The 21,011-nt window shown below is 40.7% G+C and overlaps 1 protein-coding gene across 1 annotated transcript; it reads right to left on the bottom strand.

Moving 5' to 3' along the window:
- Positions 1-1,338: 1,338 nt before the first annotated feature.
- LOC542487 (liguleless 3) lies at positions 1,339-11,163 on the bottom strand. Its single transcript, NM_001112038.1, is given in 5 exon segments — positions 1,339-1,860; positions 1,957-2,207; positions 10,111-10,258; positions 10,438-10,548; positions 10,659-11,163. Coding segments are annotated over 5 exon segments (888 nt in total). The 5' UTR covers positions 10,848-11,163; the 3' UTR covers positions 1,339-1,671.
- Between the last annotated feature and the right edge of the window lie 9,848 nt (positions 11,164-21,011).

Raw genomic sequence — 21,011 nt, 5'->3', positions numbered from 1 at the left:
GCAAAGATGATTCTATGACTGACAGCTAGCCATGAATGTATATCACCTGGTAATGTGTAGGCCTAAAGAAATGGCTTCTATCTCTTTTGAGTAGAAGTTATTAAGGTTGCTGATAACCTTTTTAGAGGTGTTCTGATAAGCACTCTTGCTTAGAGCATGATTGATTCTTGCATGCACTTGTTCACTACCCCCAAGAGATGTGGAAGCGATTGTGGCAAACTTTTGGGATCTCTGATGCAAGTAGTGAGCTATGCATTATGAAGTAGTTACATGAATATATAATGGTCGAAAACCATTGTGTGGTACAATTGATGTAAGAAAAATGGACCATGACCCATTTGTTTAGTGTTTTTGGTGTTTGGTGATCAACATAATCTTTTGGACCAATGTGTTTGCTAGTATTTATGTTTATAGTTCAAAGGATGTAGGTTGGACTTGGACTAAGGTATTGAGGGAGCAACACCTTAAAGAAGACATTAGAAAACTTATTTATGACTTACCAACGTCCAGCAAGAGTCCAAGACAAAAGACAAGAAAAGTCCAAGAAAAAGGAACTCAAATAAACAAGAATTTTTAGACTGCATCGAGGAACACCAGATCAGTCCAGTGTACACCGTTGGCGCATCTGACTTATGAATAGGATGAAGACTTGGCTGAAGACCGGAGCACATAGCACACCGGACCCAGTCTGGTGCACTGGACACCAAGGTTCCAATGGTCAGCAACGTCTAGCTCCAATGGGAAACTGACGTGGTAGGCACCAGAACGATCTAGTATACACTGGTGGAATACAAGACCTCTGGTGTGTAGTAGAGAATATGATAGAAAAGTAATAACAAGCTGACGTGCAAGAGCATCGGACGAGTCCGGTGTATACAGATGGTGCACTGAATTGGTCCAGTGTGACAAAGAAAAGTCTACTTCCTTCCAACGACTATTTTAAACTTAGAGTCTATATATACCCACCCAACATAATTAGTGTTTATTAATAGATTTTAAAATTATAATTTTTAAGCTCATGCATCAAATATTCATACAAACAATCAAATATAATTTTTAATGAACAAGATTAGATATATACAAACAACCAAACAAAAGATATTGTATGAGGTAGGCTTGTGAGAGACAGACTCACTAGATAAGAGCCAGATCAGCCATACAAGTAACCAGGCCCAGATCAGCCATACAAGTAACCAGGCCCAATATGTACAACAGCACATGATTGTGAAACAACGAACGTTGATAACGAACCACTTTGTTTGATAATCGCTAAACATCGGGAGGACATAACGAAAATTAAAAAAAAATCAAATGTGATCAGAACAGAAACACAATAATGGAAGAGCAGAAGTAAATTTACCTTTATAAGCCCTTCAGCCTATCTAACAATTAAATTGGGTAGCGAGTATTACAAATCCATGAGCCAATACTTGAAACTACTAATTAAACTCCTTTTGCAGGTCTCAATTCGCCCATACATGCATACAGTTTGTTCTGATACGACGGCACCATATACACATGATCTTGTAAAATAATAGGGCAACTGACTAGTCTGATCAACCTCAGCTCAGCAGATTTATTTTCAATTTTCACCGAGCAGATCGTCACTCCACATGCCAGATCTTATTACTAATATGAGCTGGCCAGTTGTCATCCCAAGTGGTGTATGATTCAGGGTCCAATTGTGCCTGTATCGAAGTAGAGTGTCGTCCCAGAAGACCCACCGGCAACACCCTCCATGAGCGCGAACCGCATGTCCTCAGATGGCTTCCAATGCCTCTTCCTCTGGTTGATGAACCAGTTGTTGATCTGCTTCGGGTCGAGACCGGTCATTGCTGCGAGCCTCACCTTGTCTTCCTCCTGTCAGCAGCACAGCATCAGATTATCAGTCACTGGTCACAGTGCACCTGCAGGTTCAGATTGTTTGGTGAAAAAAAATGGCCAGCGCCTACATACCGTAGGATAAGGCCAGCGGTAGTGCGTGTTCCACCACTCTAGTAACACCGTCCGAGCATCCTTCGGTAGCTTCCCTTTCTTCCGCTTCTTCAGGAACTCTGAACGAAGACGGCTGAGGCATCCACTGTACTTCTTAAGAAGCATCTCCTTGAGCTCGTGGTCACCTAAGTGAGAGCTATGTTCTTGCCCCATGTCTGGCACATCAGTGTCCCCTGAGCATTGCTCATCCTCAGAGGAGCCCATCATGTCATCTGGGAAGTGGGAAGGAAGGATAAAAGTCAGAAATAAATCATTTCCATGTAGTCTAGGCATCCACATATCACCTGAAAGTATGTTTTGCAGACAGGCCGAGTAGAAAGGAACTGAAACGAACACATCTTAACGATGCTCCCATGTAATAATGATTAGTTACATTTTGTAACATGAAAATCATTTGCTTACCCAACCTATAATTTTTTGGAGTTACAACACTAATGGTACTTGTTCATGCACCATTGTATATGAAAATATGGACGGGCATCATATCCATCAGTTGATGTAAATCCACGACAAATAGCACGAGTCAACATATAGTTTCCTAATCTCTGAAACATGATTGGAGGCCAAAAAGAAAGAAAACTAGAAATAAACATGACATATCATGACATGTAGATTAGCAAATCAACAATCAGTACCTTCAGAAATGATTTTCTTTTTAAATCAATGTCTCCCTTAAAGTCATCTTTGACATTTCAGTAATTCATGTGTGATATTCTTTATGGCGTACACAACTACATAGCTCATCATCACTGCCGGTTTGCTCCAAGTCATTGGTTATGCTCATCACCGCCGGTTCATGTTACGAACCATTGATGAAAATGGGGGCAATTATCACCAATGGTTGGTAACAATAACCGTTGGTGATAGTCCATCATTATCGTCGGTTCATGTTACCAATGAGTGGAGTGGTCCATGTTACTGGTTGAGAACCAAAAGCTTAAGTCGTTAGAAAAAGATAGTAAATCCATTTATACAGTTCCACCTTAGTAACCGGCAGTGGCGGACCTAGGATTTTTACATAGGGTGTGCCGTAACAAAATTTTCATGTAGAATTCTATCTAATGTATATATAATTTTATAGTAAATTGGGTAAACAATTTGATATATAGATATAAAGTTTGACACTCAACAAATAAGCATGAAAATTGCATACATAAAACATAAAGATTGTAATAATACTACTTATCTGGTCTGTGCTTCCTCAACACCATAAAAGTTTCAATTATATCTTCTTCATTCACTTCGAAGAAAATATCTCTTTCGATGTATGTAACAAGACAATCATCCAAAAAAGTACCACACATCTTGTTTCTCAATTTAGTATTTACCAAACTCATTGTAGAAAATGCCCATTCAACACTTGTTGTCGCCACCGGCAAAAGCAATACCAATTTGCATTAGACAAAATTCAACAAAAATATATATTATCTGGCCGGCTGTGGCGTCGTTCAAGTTGAACAGCAAGGCCGAAAGCGGGGACCGGGGAGCCTGGCTAAAGCCAATGGGCACAACGGATGAATGGCGGTCGGCGGTTGCCCGTCAGCGGAGGTGTCGAGAGTAACAGACAAAATTACTTCGCAAAATCCATAGATAAAGATCAGTTGTCTGACCGGATTTGGCGAGACGAGACGAGAGCTGGAAGCCAGGAACAGCCGGTCAGCCGCGCAGGAAGCCAGCCCCAGGAACAGCCGTCTTGCGCAGGAGGAGCGATCGTCTTGTGGTTGTGGGAAGCCGAAGGATAGGAGATTCAGAGATGAAAGTTGGAACAGCCGTCGGGCGTTGGCCAAACGGGATGAACGTGTGGGGTCTCCGATGGGCCTGGCTTAGGGTGTGCCAGGGCCCACCCGGACCCCCCTGTGGGTCCGCCCATGGTAACCGGGAACGTGGCCACGTTCCTCGTTCCGGGAACGTTTGTTCAGTTCCGGGGACGTGGGAACAATCTCATTCCCGTAGTGTTAAAACCTAGTTTTAGTAGCGTACCATGTACCACATTCCCGTTCCTCAATCCTATCGATCCAGGAACCTGGTTACTATCGCATGGTCCTGCACAAACTAACTGCCAATCTGGATAGCAAAACAGTTTTTCAACAAATATCTTGCGTTAGCAAGATCTGATCTAATTATTCTTACCATATTTAAAAGTTATTAGAGTCTGAAAATGACTGAAATAAGAATATGTAGAACTATAGTTATATGCATATTATGGTAGGAATAAAACAAATGTAACATAATTTGTCATCCTAATCTCAAACTATCACATACCAATGGCCTATTTGGATGAGCTAGGGGTTATTATTTAGGCTAAAATTAGCTCAAATTAGTCGAGTTTGGTTAGCTAGTTGATTTTGGCTGCGTAGTTGGAGACTTGGCTAAAAACAGTCCATCTAGTAGCCCTCTTGTTTGGATGCACTAGGGATATTTTTTAGCTACTTAGTAATTGACTTTTGTATCCAAACATGCCCTAATACCAACTTTGGACCACCAATGGTCCAACTCGAAGTTCTCACTATCCCAAGAGCGAATCTTGCTTCTAAAGAAAAATATGGGAAGACCTTTTTCAAACATCAAGCACTTATTCAATTAGGAGAATTATAGAAGTTCTTGCAGATCTGATTGTGCGATTACCAGATCTACTTTGAGTACTTCATTACATGATCCACCATAGCACAAAAAATGCAAATAACTTTTTCCCTGCCCCACCAAAAAAATGCATTTTCATCATTCAGTGTTTATTTTTCTTTGCATCCCACTCAACTAGAATAAATAAACTAGTTATCTAGAAATCCAATATTTAGTATTTTTTTCAAAAAGAACAATATTCCCTATGGTCCTAACCTTTTGTTAATAACATAAAAGTTATTATTATTGTTATTATATGGCATGACCAAATAGGATGGTAGCATTTCTGGAGCTTATTTTCCCGAAGCGCAGATCAAGAATCACAATTAAAAATGGACATAACTGGTAAAAGTTAAACATGCTTATTTGATAGAAGTGGGAGAAATATAAACTATTTACTACCTCTGTTCACAAATATATTACGCCGTTGATTTTTTTTCTAAAACTTTGACCACTCATCTTTCAAAAAAAAGTGAGTTGTCATTTATTTTGTTGTGATTTATTTTATCACTTAACATCGTTTGAGCGTGACTTGAAATTTGACATTTTCTAATAAATATTTTGAATAAGCGAGTGGTCAAAGTTTTGAAAAAAAGTCAACGACGTCATATATTTGTGAACAGAGGGAGTATTACTCAAGCACCCAAAAGTCACCATCTGAGTTCATATCACACAAACGTCAACCATATTTCCTAATTTCCTACGAACCAAGACCCCCAGGTAATCTTCCAGTCATAACTCGTCTGCCTACACTTTTTCAATATAGTTTTCTAGATGATGGAAGAGTATTCTAGAAAACACACACACTAGGAAGTTTGAATAAAAACCAATCTGAAACATAATAATCTTATTGCAAACCATTCTTCCCTTAATGCAAACCATTTTGTAGGGATTTGCCGCAATAAGAAAAATCCATGTATGCCCCTTTGGAACAAAGGATTGCAACTTGGAACCCTATGGAACTCCCATGGTTTCCTATGAATGAATCCATATGAATTTTGGAGAAAATCAAGCATCAGGACGGACATCTGTTTGAATTCCTCTATTCAACACAAATCATTGTTGGAAACTTCTCTAGAGGTAGAGAGAGAAAGAGATGAAGGTTTACGGGCCTGTTTGGTTCGTGGCTAACTGCGCCACACTTTGCCTAAGGTTAGTCGTTCGAATTGAAGAACTAACCTTAGGCAGAAAAGTTAGGCAAAGTGTGGCAAGTTAGGTAGCGAACCAAACAGGCCCTACATGTTATATATTTCTTCCAAAGTTCCTCTAGATTGAGGGGGTCCCCATGAATATTGTAGGACAGTCCAGACGACGACACATACCAGAGGAGCATTGGGGGCTTGGAGCACATACCAGATGATCAGGCGAGCAACAGACGTCGGTCGACCGTCGGCGTGGATCGGCGTAGGCGCGTGCTTCCTGAGTCGGTGGTGTGTGCGTCAGGCAGGCCTTGCATGAGGGTGGAACTGAACCAACGACGCGATCGAGCACTAGGAAACGATGGTGACTGAGCACCAGGCGACAATGGCAGGCCTTGCCCTTGCGTACCGGCGACACTGCGCGACTGGAGTCTGGAGGCGTCACGGCGACCGGAGTGTGTGTAGGCTTTTTGGAGTGGCGAGAGGGTGAGATGGGCCGTTGGGCTCAATTTCTAAGACTAGGCTGGGCCAAATGTCATAGGCCATGGATAAAACGCTCGAAACATGACGTTTCACTACAAATAGCATTTAAACACTAAAACGCTACGTTTAAACGAAAATGGTGTTTTACAACGAATTGTAAAACGTTCCAACGTTTCACTGCCCTAATAGAGTTTTATCGTTTAGATGACGTTTAAACTTTGTTTTAACGTAGTTTTAATAACCATGGTAGGACTCTAATATGTTCAGTCATTTGTTCCTAGTCCACACAGGAAAAATACTAGGATCCAAATCCAACAACATTCCCCCACAAATCCAACGTTCTAAGTGAGTTCTGATTATTTTTCAAGATATTTATATTCTATTCATCTACTATATGTATATATCAAAATATGTGACAAAAGCTCAGACAATTTTTATATGATGTATAAGCTTTTTTTCACCAAAATCAAATTCCTAAAAATGTTGTAATGAAGGAAGAATGCACCTATCAACATGATCTAGCTACAAAATCGATGTCATCTAGCCGCAAACACGCATGAATATGTTGCGCTCAAGTGGGAGAAGATAACTCAAAAAATCACAAAGGACATGAGTTTCCCCTAAGAGATAGGACTTAAAACCTTCATCTATTTCATTTCCTTTTTAACTCATTGGACAAATACTGATACTTGATGATGGGCTCATAGAACTCAGCACAAACTCTCATGCATGCACATGCATCCAAAACTAATAGTTTCTAAACAATATTAATTCCATTAGATATAAAATTTTGGAGGTTTTATGAAAAAATAATGTAGCGAACATTATGACATATTAATAACAATTGAAGGTGGTTCATAGAATAACAATATAGAATTTATGAGGGGAAACTACGGTCAATTTTCTATTTTTAAAATAGATCAAGTACATGAAGGAACATCTTTTTTTAATTGTTTTGAATAAACGAAGTTCATTACCTGTCACAAATGTACAAGATAAGATAATGGACATGTATTTTTGTAGTGCATACAATGGCGGTCTTGAGATTTTAGGGGCTCAGGACAAAATTCAAAATAAAGGCCCTTCTAATTATTTTTATACATAAATGTGACCAATATAAGCACTCAGTATACATCTAAAAACATATCAAACAACAAGTAAATAAAAAAGATGCATATTATAGTATTACTTTAAAAGTTTCTTCTACAATCTAACTATATATATACCTAGAGTTGAGCCCTATGGACTTGAGGGCTAGGGTGACGGCCCCTCTGCCCCACCCTTAGGGCCGACAATGAGTGCATAAGTGTTGTTTTTTATAGTTACACTGAAAGGTCATTTTCTAACCTTTTTTAAAAATAGAAACACACATATTGTGCCTACGGAAAGTTAATTATAGCTATGAAAACAAAATTCTTGTTATTTGCACCTATTTGACATTATGTGATGCACAACCTTTGTGTATTAATCCATGTGATCTAATATTAATTCAGAGAGGCCACGACACTACTGCACCTTAGTCCTTACACGTCTGGCACTGCAAATACCTTGATACATGATTTGGTTATTGTTTTCATAGACCGTATTGTACAATTTCATCATCTGTGAGACGATTGTGTGTGTTTGTTTGTGTGGTGGTGGTGGTGGGGAGGCTGGAGGTACTAGGAAAGAGGAGGGCATGTTTGGTTTCCTACGTAAGACATCACAAGCCTATCTAAGACATCACAACATGCCTATGTTTACTCGCTGAATTGAAAAACTAACCTTAGACATAAAAGTTAGACAAGTTATGACGACTTAGGCAGAAAACCAAACAGACATATAATTCTATTCTTTCACAGAGAGGACGAAAATTTCAAAACCTCAAGCATATCAACAAGCTCTGGATCAGGCCTAACCAGTCCCATATTTGTTTTTCCTAATGGCAATCAGGCACATGCATGCAAAATAGCTGATGAGTTTTCTTGGATGATTGCCGTGCATTTCTGTTGTTGACCATAGGCTAAAGACACGCGGTTTACATCCCCCATTACCGAAAAACAAAATCATTATGCATCAGAAAATGGGTCCCACAAGGTCTTGTCAAGTCAAAGCATAGCATTGCCAGTCTATTACTTATATAAATATTGGGGTGCACAAAATATTGCTACCAAAGAACCCGAACCAACCAATCGAGTAACATGCACGCAATATTATCTTTATTTATTATAAGGCCTGTAAGCAGTAGCTAGCTCTTCTGACGTTCTGAGCAACGATTTGACAGGACATCATTAAAGCATCTTATTAGTCCAATATATACGTGCTTCACTTTCTGCCCGGAGAGAATTTCACTTTAGAAAGCAGCAACTTGATTTTCCTTTTATAATGGTACAGTTTTTATCATGTGACCTTCATACAATATTTCCCTATAATTGTTGGCATTGCACTAATAATACTGACAAAAAATACTGCCCTTAGGTGTATCATTCATTTATTCCATACATTATCATGAAACACGTCTGTTTAAAGGCTCTAGCTATCTGTGTTTTGGACCCAAATAATCTGTTTATGGTTTTCTATACGAAGAAGAATAACTTCCCACCGTAGCTATGTTCAGATTAGCAAGAGATAAATTCAGCCATTGAATTCGAAGTACAAACATCTAGTGTCCTTCAAACCAAACATACCAGCTAATAGACTAGACAAACTTTAGCTAGAGACTAAATTCTATTATCTCCTAAAACCCTAGCTAATGACATCTAATACTGGGTGATTGACCTATATATACCCATAACTTTTATTGGTGACCTTAAATCAAAAGAGTACTCATGTCGTTTTTTTAATCTTTTGTTTGTATTAGCTAGTTCATTATCTAAGCAACTAAACACTCCACTGCTAACTAACCTTTATCTAACTAATACTAGCTTTCAGCTAAAATTTAGCTGAGGTAAAATTAAACAGGGCCTAAATTGATGAACAGTAGGATTCAAGTCCTGGCAGATGGAATCATATGCACCCAAGACTTCACCACACTAATAATGATACTTTTATATTGAAGTAGAGAACTCTTGTTGTACTAGTAGGAGAGAAAACTGATCTTGGCTACCTCCATAAAATAGTGGATCTATATAAAACTGCTGGGTCGATTATCTTAGTCATAAAATGATTAATATTAATATCCTAGCACTCTCCCATAGTGCAATATTGTTTGGTGAAAACCTAAACGCCTGTATTTTTTTCCCCTTCTCCGGGGCAAAAGTCTTTAAAGAAAAGAAGGCCGGTAATAAGGATATCTAACCGGCACCACCAGAAATTTACCACTACCGTGATGATATGATATGTCTTGTCAAAGTACGACAAGTGGATCCGTAAGAGATCTCGTATAAGCACGAGATATTTCTCTACTTTCAACTGCATCCTCTGGTAGTAAAAACGCAAGCAGCAGGCCAGCCAGACCAAGATTCTGGCATCGTGCGGGCAAGGCCATGGCCAAGCAATGTCACTCCCCACCACAGCACTCTCAAGTTCCATCACACGGCCTATAGCTAAAGCCTATGTGAGAGAGAGGAGGAAGCCTCCAACCTTGGACAAAACCCTACACAAGCAAGCACCGCCCTCCCAATGCTTTACCCCAGCCTAGCTCTGACACCCCTGCACCCCATTTGCATGGACACGATTTGACCCTTCAGCAAGCTAAGAACACGCGCACACGCATGCACATGAATTCTTTCAGAGGCTCGCGTCTTTTGATACACACAACACATACGAGTACACACGGCAACAAAACCAGCGTGCAACGCGACGTAGCGTCCTGGATATTCGCCATTAAAAAAAAAACTTGTGCCGTGTAGAGATGGGGAGCGTGCGTGGGGTTTGTTTTATTTCCTTTCCTCACCGGAGTGCGTGGCGGTAGCCGCCGGCGAGCTTCCACCGCTGCAGAGGTCGCTGAGCTGCGCCTGAATGCTGCTCAGGAACGACGCGGCCTCGTCGAACGGCCGGGTCAGCTCCTCCTTGTAGCGCACCAGCACCCGGCAGTAAGCGTCCTGGAATCACAACACAAGCACGCAGGCGCGTCGGCGCGTGCGCAGCGCATGTAATAACAGACGATTAGGAACAAATAAATAAATCCGCTGGCCTGGAATCATGTATAATTATCCCTTTTTATTTTTATTTAGATAATAAGATAGATAGATAGATAGGGGTAGATATACACGACGCCGACCATGAATTCGTCGAGCTCAGGATCGACGCCGATCTCCCCGGCGCCGGCGTCGGGGCGCCTCTCCCGGCTGACCTCCTCCAGCAGCGACGTCACATGCGGATGCGCTCCCACCTTGAAAACAAGAAAGAAACCGCGCGGACGACGACACATCCACGTATATAACGCAAGAAATAAAAACATGGATCAAGATCCGTGCACGTAGCTAGACTTTTGGCACGCACCTTGCGGCACTCGATGTAGGCGGAGAGGAGGGACGGGTAGCGAGGGTGGCTGGCGATCTGCGCCTTCATGAGCTCCGTCAGATCCGACGGCGAGGGCCCGCCGGCGCCGGCGCCGGCGACGGACGCCTCGCTCGCCGCGCCTCCGACGACCCGCGAGATCCCCGGGTGGATGCTGTACAGATCCTCCATGGAGTGGAGCGGCAGAGCCAGCTCACCTGTACATCACGGCTGCTGCCGCTGTTTGCGCACAACTGGTATTCTAGTACGCCACTGTAGGGAGTGAATATGATCCTCGTGTTGTGCTGGGCTTCCAAGAAAGTGAGGGGGGCAGGAAGCCAGAGGCTTATGGGGGAATTTTTAGCAGCTGCTCGCACTGCAGACGGAGAAGCTGCAGGTGCTGCTGCAGCAGCAGCAGCAGGAAAAGCTTGTGATATCTGCAGGCGGATAGATGGAGCCAGGAGCTCCCACTCCTAGGGGGGAGAGAGAGAGGTTGGGGATGGGAAATGGACGGGGCACGGGGGTGGAGGTGGAGTATTCTACATACGTGGAAAATGTGAAGGTTGGGGGGAAGGGGGAGGTATTTGGCATCTTGACTGTTGTTTTACTGGATACACATTGGGAAGGTTTAATTGATTTGATTTCTTTATTAGCATGGTTGGACCCTTGTGTGTTCCGGGATTTGGAAGGATGCTCTCTAGAAGGACCGAGGTGATCATGTCTTAAATATAGTTTTCCTCCCTACGTTATCTCCAGTGACAGACAATTCTGTTGCAACTCATTACCATTATTAATACTTCCAGTCATAATTCTGTATTAAAATAACAAAACACGCTGTATCTCATATTAGAGTGTTGGGTTATTCTAACTAAAATTTAGTCCGTGTAACATTTAATATTTTTTAAATATCTATTACGAGTATTAAATATAGACTTCATTAGGTTTAATAAATTTGTCTTATCGTTTAGTCTTTATCTTAGTTTTATAATTAGACTATATTTAATGCTCATAATTTTTATTCAAATATCTAATGTGACATGGACTAAACTTTAGTTCGTGGAACCTAGAGATGACAATTGGTACCTAAAAACCCTATACTGATGGATAAGAATCTTTACCTATCGGATTGACGGGTATAGGTACGAGTTTACGAGTTGATATTACCCATATCCGTGTACCCATGAATAAAATATACCCGCTTTATATAACTATAACCATCTAATAAACCTCATCTTAGTCGAAAGAAAATCTTTCTCTAGCTACCTTTCATTTGTTTAACTATCAAATTATGCAGTTATTTAGTTTGTTATATTTTTTTATAAATAATGATATGAGATGGTACTATCCGATATATCCCGTTGCCATCTCCACTTGAACCAAACAATCTAGACCCCTAGATGGATATCTTGTTTTCGTAGAATAATTGAGCCGGGAGCCCACCACGGGCTCCCTATTTGTATTGAGAATTATTACATAGCGCCAAGGGTAAACATATAAAGAGAAAGCCAATTTGTCGCCCGACACTAGTATAGAGAAGCTCTATAGTGGTGGTTCTAGAGCTATTTGAACTGGCGTTTTTCAGTGACTTCAGTGCTAGGGGCCAGTAGAAATCGGCATTTTCACTGGCGGGTTTCTTAAACAACCCGCCAACATTTTCACTGGCAGTGCTCAGGAATTGTATGGGAGAAGCGAATTATCCACACTCACCATAGGTATGCTGGCATGTTATGTTGCATTGTATACATTGTCTTCATTACGATCTAGTAAATATTTTTCTTAGTTTATTTGTTTGTGTACAGGGAGATATTATCTAGTGGATGTTGGTTACTCAATTCGTGAAGGTTACTTGCCACCATATCGAAATTAGAGATATCACTTAGAAGATTTTAATCGAAGAGGAGCAGAGAAACTATGCAGGAAAAGTTCAATTTCCACCACTCGAGTCTGCGAAATGTAGTTGAACGGGCTTTTGGACTTTGTCAAATCAAGGTGGTATGTGCTACGAGGAGTCCCAATGTACGAAAGAAGCGGGCAAGTGAAGATTGTAATTACTTGTTTTGCTTTGCACAACTATTTGTTGAACTAAGGCCACAAAGGAGGATCAGGGAGTAGTTCGCATGGCCAAGCTGATTACGATGTGTCAGATTAGGTGAATGTTAATACAAGTCCAGAAATGACATTAGTGAGAGATTAGACCGCTGCTGGAGTATAATTGATGTAGTGTATGTAATGAAGTAGTTAGATATAATGAAGTAGTTAGATGAATCTGATTTGTGTTGTAATGTATTGTGGTACTGAGTACTCTCTGGTATTGAGTTAGATTAGGTGAATGTTAATATTTGTACTTTTATAAAATTACCTTTTAAGACAAATTGGTGTATTGGCGGTTCATTGACGGCTATGTTAACAAAACCGAAGTGGAAGTAGCCTGTTCCACTAGCGATTGGCTTAAGTGCACAGCCAGTGGAAATTACTTTTTAAGACAAATGGGTGCACTGGCGGTTCACTTAACACAACCGCCAGTGTAAATAGCTCCTTTTCAAGTGAACCGCCAGTGGAAATAATAACATTTCCACTGGTGGTTCCTTAAGCCAACCGCTAGTGTAAATAGCTCCTTTTCCACTGGCGGTTGATTTAGATGAACCGTCAGTGGAAATATATTACACTAGCGGTTTCTTAAGTTGGATCCACCTGTTTATTTTCACTCATGAGCAGTAACTGAAACCGTTAGTATAAATTTCTGCGTGCCGACAGCTTAGAGCTCTTTTCTACTAGTGCGAGGTGTTTGCATTTTTTAATAATTATTAGTTAGTTCGTATAACTTAATATAATATATCTTAAAATAAAGATAGTTTGAGTTGAAGGCTCAGTCTGTACAATTTAAATCTATACTACTCTATTAAGAATCTAATGTGGGCACCTAGTGCTACCACGACTTCATTCTCCGCGCTGACACTCTAAGCTCGCCCCACGCGTCCCGCCTCGGCGTCGTGCCCTATGGGTGTAACACCGTGAAATCCTAAATGTGAGGTGTTAAAAGAATCCTCCCAAAAGTTTTAAATGAAACCTGTTTTATAATTTAATTATCCTACAAATATTATCTTTTGTTGAAATTTTATCCAAAAGAACTAAACTAAATAAATATCTTATGGATATATCTTTATTTTTTATAATAAATTCCATAGTGTTGATAAAAATATATTGTATTAATTAAATTGGATGTTTTGATCTTTAATTATTAGTATAAATTATTTTCTCATTCTTCATAACCATGGACATTTTTTTCTAAAAGAATGAGATAATAAATAACTCAAATAAAATGTTACTTTGCATACATGCGGGGTTTTGATATGTGCATTTGAACTTAAAGTTTGAAACACAAAACAGATTGAATTTATAATTTAAATTGAGTTAAAATGGAGAATAGAATATAAAACAGGAATTCATAACAAAAAAACAAAACAGACTTACCTGCTTGGGTCGATTTAGGCCCCACCTCGGCCCAGGATTGCTCTCCCTGCACAACCCACATACACTCAGCGCGACTAGTGGGCCATGTGCGCTAGCTCTTACGTGCCGACCTGTGGGGTCTGTTTCACGACCTCACTTTCGCGCGCGAGCCAGGGCGTGTCACTAACGTGTGGGCCCCGCTGGACCGTCGCGTGCTCTCTAGCTGGGTGACAGACAAGTGGGGCCTCCGGGTCGGCATCTTCTTCCCCCTCTCCTCCGTTCGCGCCTGTCGTTGTTGGGTCGTTGAAGATCTCCCGGGATCCTCGCTATCGGCAGCTGAACGACCCTCCCCATCCGGCTCTGGTGTATATAACTCGAGCACCACACACCCTCATCCCATCGACTCGGCCCTCGACCATGGCGTGTGATCGAATCACAGAGGGAGCGAGTAAAGAGAGAGAAATCAAGCCCCACCACCGCCATATCTTGACCACACCGGCGATCTACGCCGAACGTATGGTCTATGGTATTTACCGGGAGTCAAGGATGGTGCTCGGGTGACCCTTTGCTCAAAAGGGACCACCGAGCGGCTTCAATTGCTCATCGTAGCACACCGGTCACCACGGAACTGCGCGTGGCATATGGACGGCATCACCGTCACACTGATATGTAGTAAGGAGTCCCTAAATCTGTTCGCATTAATCACAACAACGTGTAGCTCAATTTTCACCTGGGGTGCAGGTCGTGGGGATGGACGGAGCCGAGCTCCAGCCAGATCGTCGCTGCGGAGGCGTGTGCACCGCCGTGTTTGGTTGCTGGTGATTGAGGATGATGTGCTGGCCGTTGATCCACTAACGAATGATCGAGATTAGACAGAGGATACATTTTCGTTGTTTGAATCTGGGACCGTTGATCGCGAGACCAAGGGCCCTTGCTTGATCAGTGGCGTGGAGGGATATTAGGCGCAGATCTCGGATCCAAGGGCCTATGCCGCGTACTGGTTCACTAGGGTAGTTCATCTAATCTGGGCCTTAGATCCTAAAACGGATGGCCCGGAATCGAGCACGTTGTAGCCGCGTGGTATTTTTGCATTATGAGTCATAGGGTTTTCGCAATTAACCCGCAGTCCTGTGTAGTTCATATTTCATTGCAAGCGGACCCAGAACTTTGTGAACTAGACCCCAAACTCTACAAGAAATTGTTTCCGCAGTCCAGAACCGTTCGAATTATGCAGAATTAAAATAGAAAATGATTTTAGTATGAAAATAATTCCAGAAACTTATTTAATTCATAAGTAATTCATTTTAACTCCTTTTTGATCCATTCTAGTTGAATTAAATTTATAGTAATATTGTTTATCATCTTGTAACTTTGTATTACCATGAAACCTATGATTAAAATCTTGTACCTCCTTTGCTTTATAGTAAACACTTAAACCTTCGGAAAATCATAACTTTATAATCGTAACTCTGAATTTAGTGGTTCTCAAACCTAGGATCTAGTTACGATACGTAGATCATTATTATGCAATATGTTCACATGATTAGTGTGATGTTAATTTTGCATGTACCATGTTTGTTTGTATTGCTACAAGTAGCAGTGAGTTTACGAGTCACTCGAAGACCAAGTTAGTACCTGGGGATCTCAAGTCTAAGGCAAGTTGTGCCCTTGATCACTTTTCTTTATCCAATAATGTTCCTGTTAATCACTTTGACATGCTCAGGTTAATCTGATGGGACCTAATAGATTTTCCTAGACTTGCTTATCCCACACCTTGTTTACCACTGAACTTTTGGGTAGTTTTGCTATTGTTGTACCTAGTTTTGGGATTAATATTACATTATGATCATGTTCTAGTTATAATGTTGTTTTAATTATTGTTCATGACAAGATCATTGTGTTAATTGGAACATGGAGCTTAACTTGAGTTATCCGTGCTACCACAAGGGTGGATGGGATGCCCTTGGCTGACTAATTAGGAAAGCTAGTGGAGGATTACCTTACCCGAAAAGGGCAAGGGCGGTAGAGGAGCTGCATATAGGGAGGTTCCAGGGTCGATCATGCTGCGATGACTTTTCGAACGAGGGATTCCTATATTGCCCTTCTCAGAAACCATAGCGGGTTTTCTGAAGCTAGTGGAACTTTGTAAAGGCCTCGTAGTGGATCTCTAGCCCTTCACCTCGGAAGTGTCTAAGGGTCTAGCTAACCCTGGCTAGACGGGATACATGACTTGTGGGTATAGGGCGCAACCTCTGTAGAGTGTAAAACTGGTATATCAGTCGTGCTCGCGGTCATGAGCAGCTTAGGATTCTCGCATGATTAATTTATGGAACTAAACTTAATTTGTCATATGCATTGCATTGTGGGTGTTGTTATTAATTTGATCTCTTAATTATTTGGGTTGGTATCTACTTATACTTAGTAACTGCTAATAAATTTTTGACCAACTCTAAAAGCAATGCTCAGCTTTAACCATCTCCTTTGGTAAGCCTTACACTTCACATGAGCTCCCACCTTTGGTGAGTTCATGCACATTATTTCCCAAAACTTGTTGAGCAATGAACGTATGTGAGCTCACCCTTGCTGTACTCACATCCCCCAGGTCAAGAATAGGTATCACAGGAAGAGGCGTGTGAAGGATGTCGTGATGAGTTCGTGAGTGGTCTAGGCCGTCGTCTCCCAGTCAACTGTGGTTCCTGGATCGTTGTCTCTTTATGATGTAATTATTTAACTATTTTGTACACAACTCCGTTATATATTAAAGTTGTGGCGTTCGTTTCTGTACCATGAGTCATCATATGTGTGAGACTTGGTCTGAGCACACTTAGTGATTATTTCGCGCCCGGGTTTTGGACCCCTAAAACCTGGGTGTGATAGTGGGCCCATGCCTAGCGCTCGCGCAACGCTCTCTCAGCTACTGCCATGTGGACCCCTAGCGTCGCCAGCTTACTACGCCTGCTCAGCACCCGACCTTGCCTGCGCAGCTACCACACCGCGCAAAAAATAGTGCAGAGCGAGCACTCGAAACCTTGCCCCTCTACTCTAGAAATTTGGGGCTAACCAACAAACCACACGAACTTTAGTGTTTAGAAATAAACAATAATTATATTTGAATAAATATCTCAATATCTATTTATATGATATATAACAACCGTAGCAAAGTATGGGAAACTCGCTAGTTTAAATATAGGATCTTGAGGGCATGTACAATTCTAAACCATTTGAATCGGGTTTCTAAGTATAATAGACAGCTAAACGATAGTATAATAAACTCAGCACATCTAGATCATAGATATAGCTAGAGCAACTCCAACAGTTGCCTAAACAATTCCCTAATCAATAAAATTAGAGAGTTTTCATAAAATCCCCTCTCCAATAGCTCCTAAAATCAACTTGCTAAATTTACTAAGTTGCTATCCTAGCGAATTTAATCTCTACATGTAGCAAGTACTTTCTCACTCCCGAAGAGCCAACTCGCGGCAATTTTCTTGTTTTGGCGCCTTCTTCTGGCGCGTTGGCCTCGTCGCCCACAACCCACTCACGCCATTTTGCTCTCTTCAATCCAGTCCCCGCTGCCCCCATGCCCTCGTCCCTGCCGCTAGGCCCCCATCCCCGTCGCCGGTGCCTGGCCTCCCCTTCCCCAACGCCACCGCTTGGCCCCCGTCGGCAAGGATTCTAGCTCCTCCTCCTATCCCTTGTCCCTAGCGGTTGCCCCCAGAAAGCGTGGCCAGATCAAAGGGAGCAGAGCACTGAGGTTTTGTGGCAGTGGTTAGATCATTTTCTAGTTGCTTCTGATTAGTCTAGTTTTGGTCCCCTTTGTCAAACATGGATGTGTCAGGGCGGTTGTTGTGAATAATATCAATGGGAAATGATCAGCCCCAATTGTCCTTCTTCCTACACTGTGCTAAAATATCAGCTATCGATCAAACTATCCCTCTTGATGAATAGAGATGCAAAGTAGAAACTTTATTATGCATTTTATTTGTTTTCGATGCAAATGACTTATAAGCTCAAATTGATAGTAGTTCCAATGGTTACAAAGTGTTTTTCATCTCCTATTATTTTAAGATCTTATCCATTGTTAGGCAGAACACTTGTGTGGCTTCTAAATTCTAGCAAAGTAACATCACATTGTCTTTTTTGGAGACTGTCACACATTTTATAGCTTCTGATTTGTAACATTAAGTGTATCTTTGAAATGCCTTCAGCAATTGTCATTTTCATAGCAACCAGGCTCAGATAATCCTAGTTCATAACATGTGATTTACATATGTTTTAATCTTTGCAGGTATGCAAGGGGTTGGTTCTTACTTCGCCAATCTTGTCAATGGAGCTTTTGAAACTTTTGAAGATGTCTCTGAAACACCAGTTGAGTTGCAATCTACTGCCCCAATAAAGGATATGAACAAGTCATCAAAGTCGAACCTAAACCAAAAGGGAAAAAACTTCACTGAGGAAGAAGATAGACTTCTTGTTGCAGCTTGGTTGAATGTCAGTACAGATCCTACTCAAGGGACAAACTAAACTAGAGGCACATTTTGGAGAAGGATCTACTTATTATTACGATAACAGAGGAAATTTTGCAAAACATAGTGAGGGACCATTGCTGCATCGTTGGAGTTGTATCCAAGATACAATGAGCAAATTTATCAATTCTAAATTTTTATCCATGATTGAGTTTATTGTTCCCTTTCAGGTGGAGTGGGCTAAGGATCTTTTTAAATCTCAAGATCCATAGAACAAGACTTTTCAATTTAGACATTGTTGGCTGTTATTGAGAAATCAATCAAAATGGTACGATAAGCTTCAGCAATTAGCATCCACAAAAAATAGTAACAAAAACAGAAGACACCAAAGGAATCAAGTCCAATAAATGTTGATGCTGCATCTTAGGATATGAGTGGTGTTGTCGTTGCAGAAATTGGCACTCTAGAGCTAGAAGCATCCAAAAGATCATTAGGGAAGAAGGCAAAAGAAGCATTGCGTCGTGGTGGTAGTGATGTCTGCAAATAAGCATTGGACATTCTTTGGGCAATGAAAGTTGAAGTTGGCCAAGAGAAAGAGATGAAGAGAGAGGAAAGGTATGCCAAGTCATATGCTCTTGATAAAGAAAGGCTTGAGCTTGATAAAGAGAGAATTGCACGAGAGAGGGAGAAGCTTAGCAATGAAGCAAATAATACTTACTTGAAGAGAATTGCTAAAGAAGAGAGAATTGTGATTTATGACAATCGATCTCAGTTCTTTAAATGAGATGCATCAACAATATTACATGAACCTTTAGTCTGAAATTATTACTCATCACATGAATTAGATAGTGATCTAGTTAATTTTCCTTTAAAACATACTTGTGAGATTTTATTGTATGAACTATGTGCCTTCTGCCATTTCATTTTCTTATTAATGTTGGTTTGTGTCTTGTGACATTTTATTTACATATTAATGGAAGGTTGTTCTGTGAGGTTGCCAAATAATCATATTTTGTGTGGATGAGCTCAATCTGAGTTAGGTATTTATTTGTACCATGGAGAGCTAAATCAGTTGGATGAGCACAATCTGAGTGAGAGGAAAACATATTTATAAAACCTAGAAATATAAAATACTTGGACTCATTATTTTTGCAAAGACTAATTCTTGGACTAATAATTTATGGAAATAGAAAAAACTTTAACATATGAAATTAACAATATAAATCCGGGTGGTGTTGCCACAAGTGCTCAACTAGGTCTTCTCGAAGTTCATAATGTGTTTCTTGGTTCCTAATTTTCTTGTGATTCTCAAGGAATTCATCAAAATCTATTGTCATCTCATGGGAGGGCTCCACATTTTCTCCTCCATTCTCAAAACGTTCATCTGGATGGACTCTTCCCTCATCTTCAATAATCATGTTATGCATAATTATACATGCTATCATTATGTTGCTTAGTGTCTCCTCATCCCATAATCGAGCTGGACCCTGAACATGACAAAACGAGATTGGAGGACCCCAAAGGCTCGTTCTACGTCCTTCTGTGCCGCTTCTTGTGCTTTGGCATAGTAGATCCTTTTATTGCCCCATGGTTCTGGTATGGTCTTAACCAATGTTGCCCAAGAAAGGTATATGCCATATGCAAGGTAGTATCCCAATGAATAGTCATGGTTATTTATTCTATAATTCACTTGTGGACTTTCTCCATTTGATAATTCTGTGAATAGAGATCAATGAAGAACATTGATGTCATTGAGAGAGCCCAGTAATCCAAAAAAAGCAATGCCAAATCCATAAATCTTGAGAAGCATCTACTTCTAAAATTATAGTAGGCATGTCATGATGGCCTGAAAACTAGCCTTGTAAAGCTGACGGACAATTCTTACACCTCCAATGCATGCAATCAAGTGAACTCAGCATACCAGGAAAACCTCTTTCAAGTAACTGATTATATCGTTTTCATTTTATGATCTTAAATACTCCTCACCAAAAACTTCAATTACAGGTTTAATGAACCTTCTTAGACTTTGTATCACAGTACTTTCTCCAATTTGTACATTCTCATCTGTAGCATCTGCTGCCACTCCATAAGTTAGCATATGGAATACTGCAGTAACCTTCTACAAACAACTTAAACCTTGTTGTCGAGATGTGTTTCTCTTCTGCACGAAGTAATCATCATGTTGTTCAACAACATTCATTATGTGAATAAACAGTGATCAATGCATCCTAAACTTATGGCAAGAAAAATAGTAAGGCATCTATAAGACAATTAATGCATAAACTAACTGTACAAAATCAAATATAATGTTATCTCCGCCGAAACAAGTTTGGGCCATAAGTAGGATTGTCAACCAAGTAATTTTGGCACGATCTTGTGTGTCCCGCTTCTCTATCCTGATAAATATATGCACGACCTTGAATGGAGCCTCCTGGCTTTC

This window comes from Zea mays, chromosome 3 (genome assembly GCF_902167145.1).
Source record: "Zea mays cultivar B73 chromosome 3, Zm-B73-REFERENCE-NAM-5.0, whole genome shotgun sequence".
NCBI classification, from domain to species: Eukaryota; Viridiplantae; Streptophyta; class Magnoliopsida; order Poales; family Poaceae; genus Zea; species Zea mays.
This window is presented reverse-complemented; position numbering and strand designations above follow the sequence as displayed.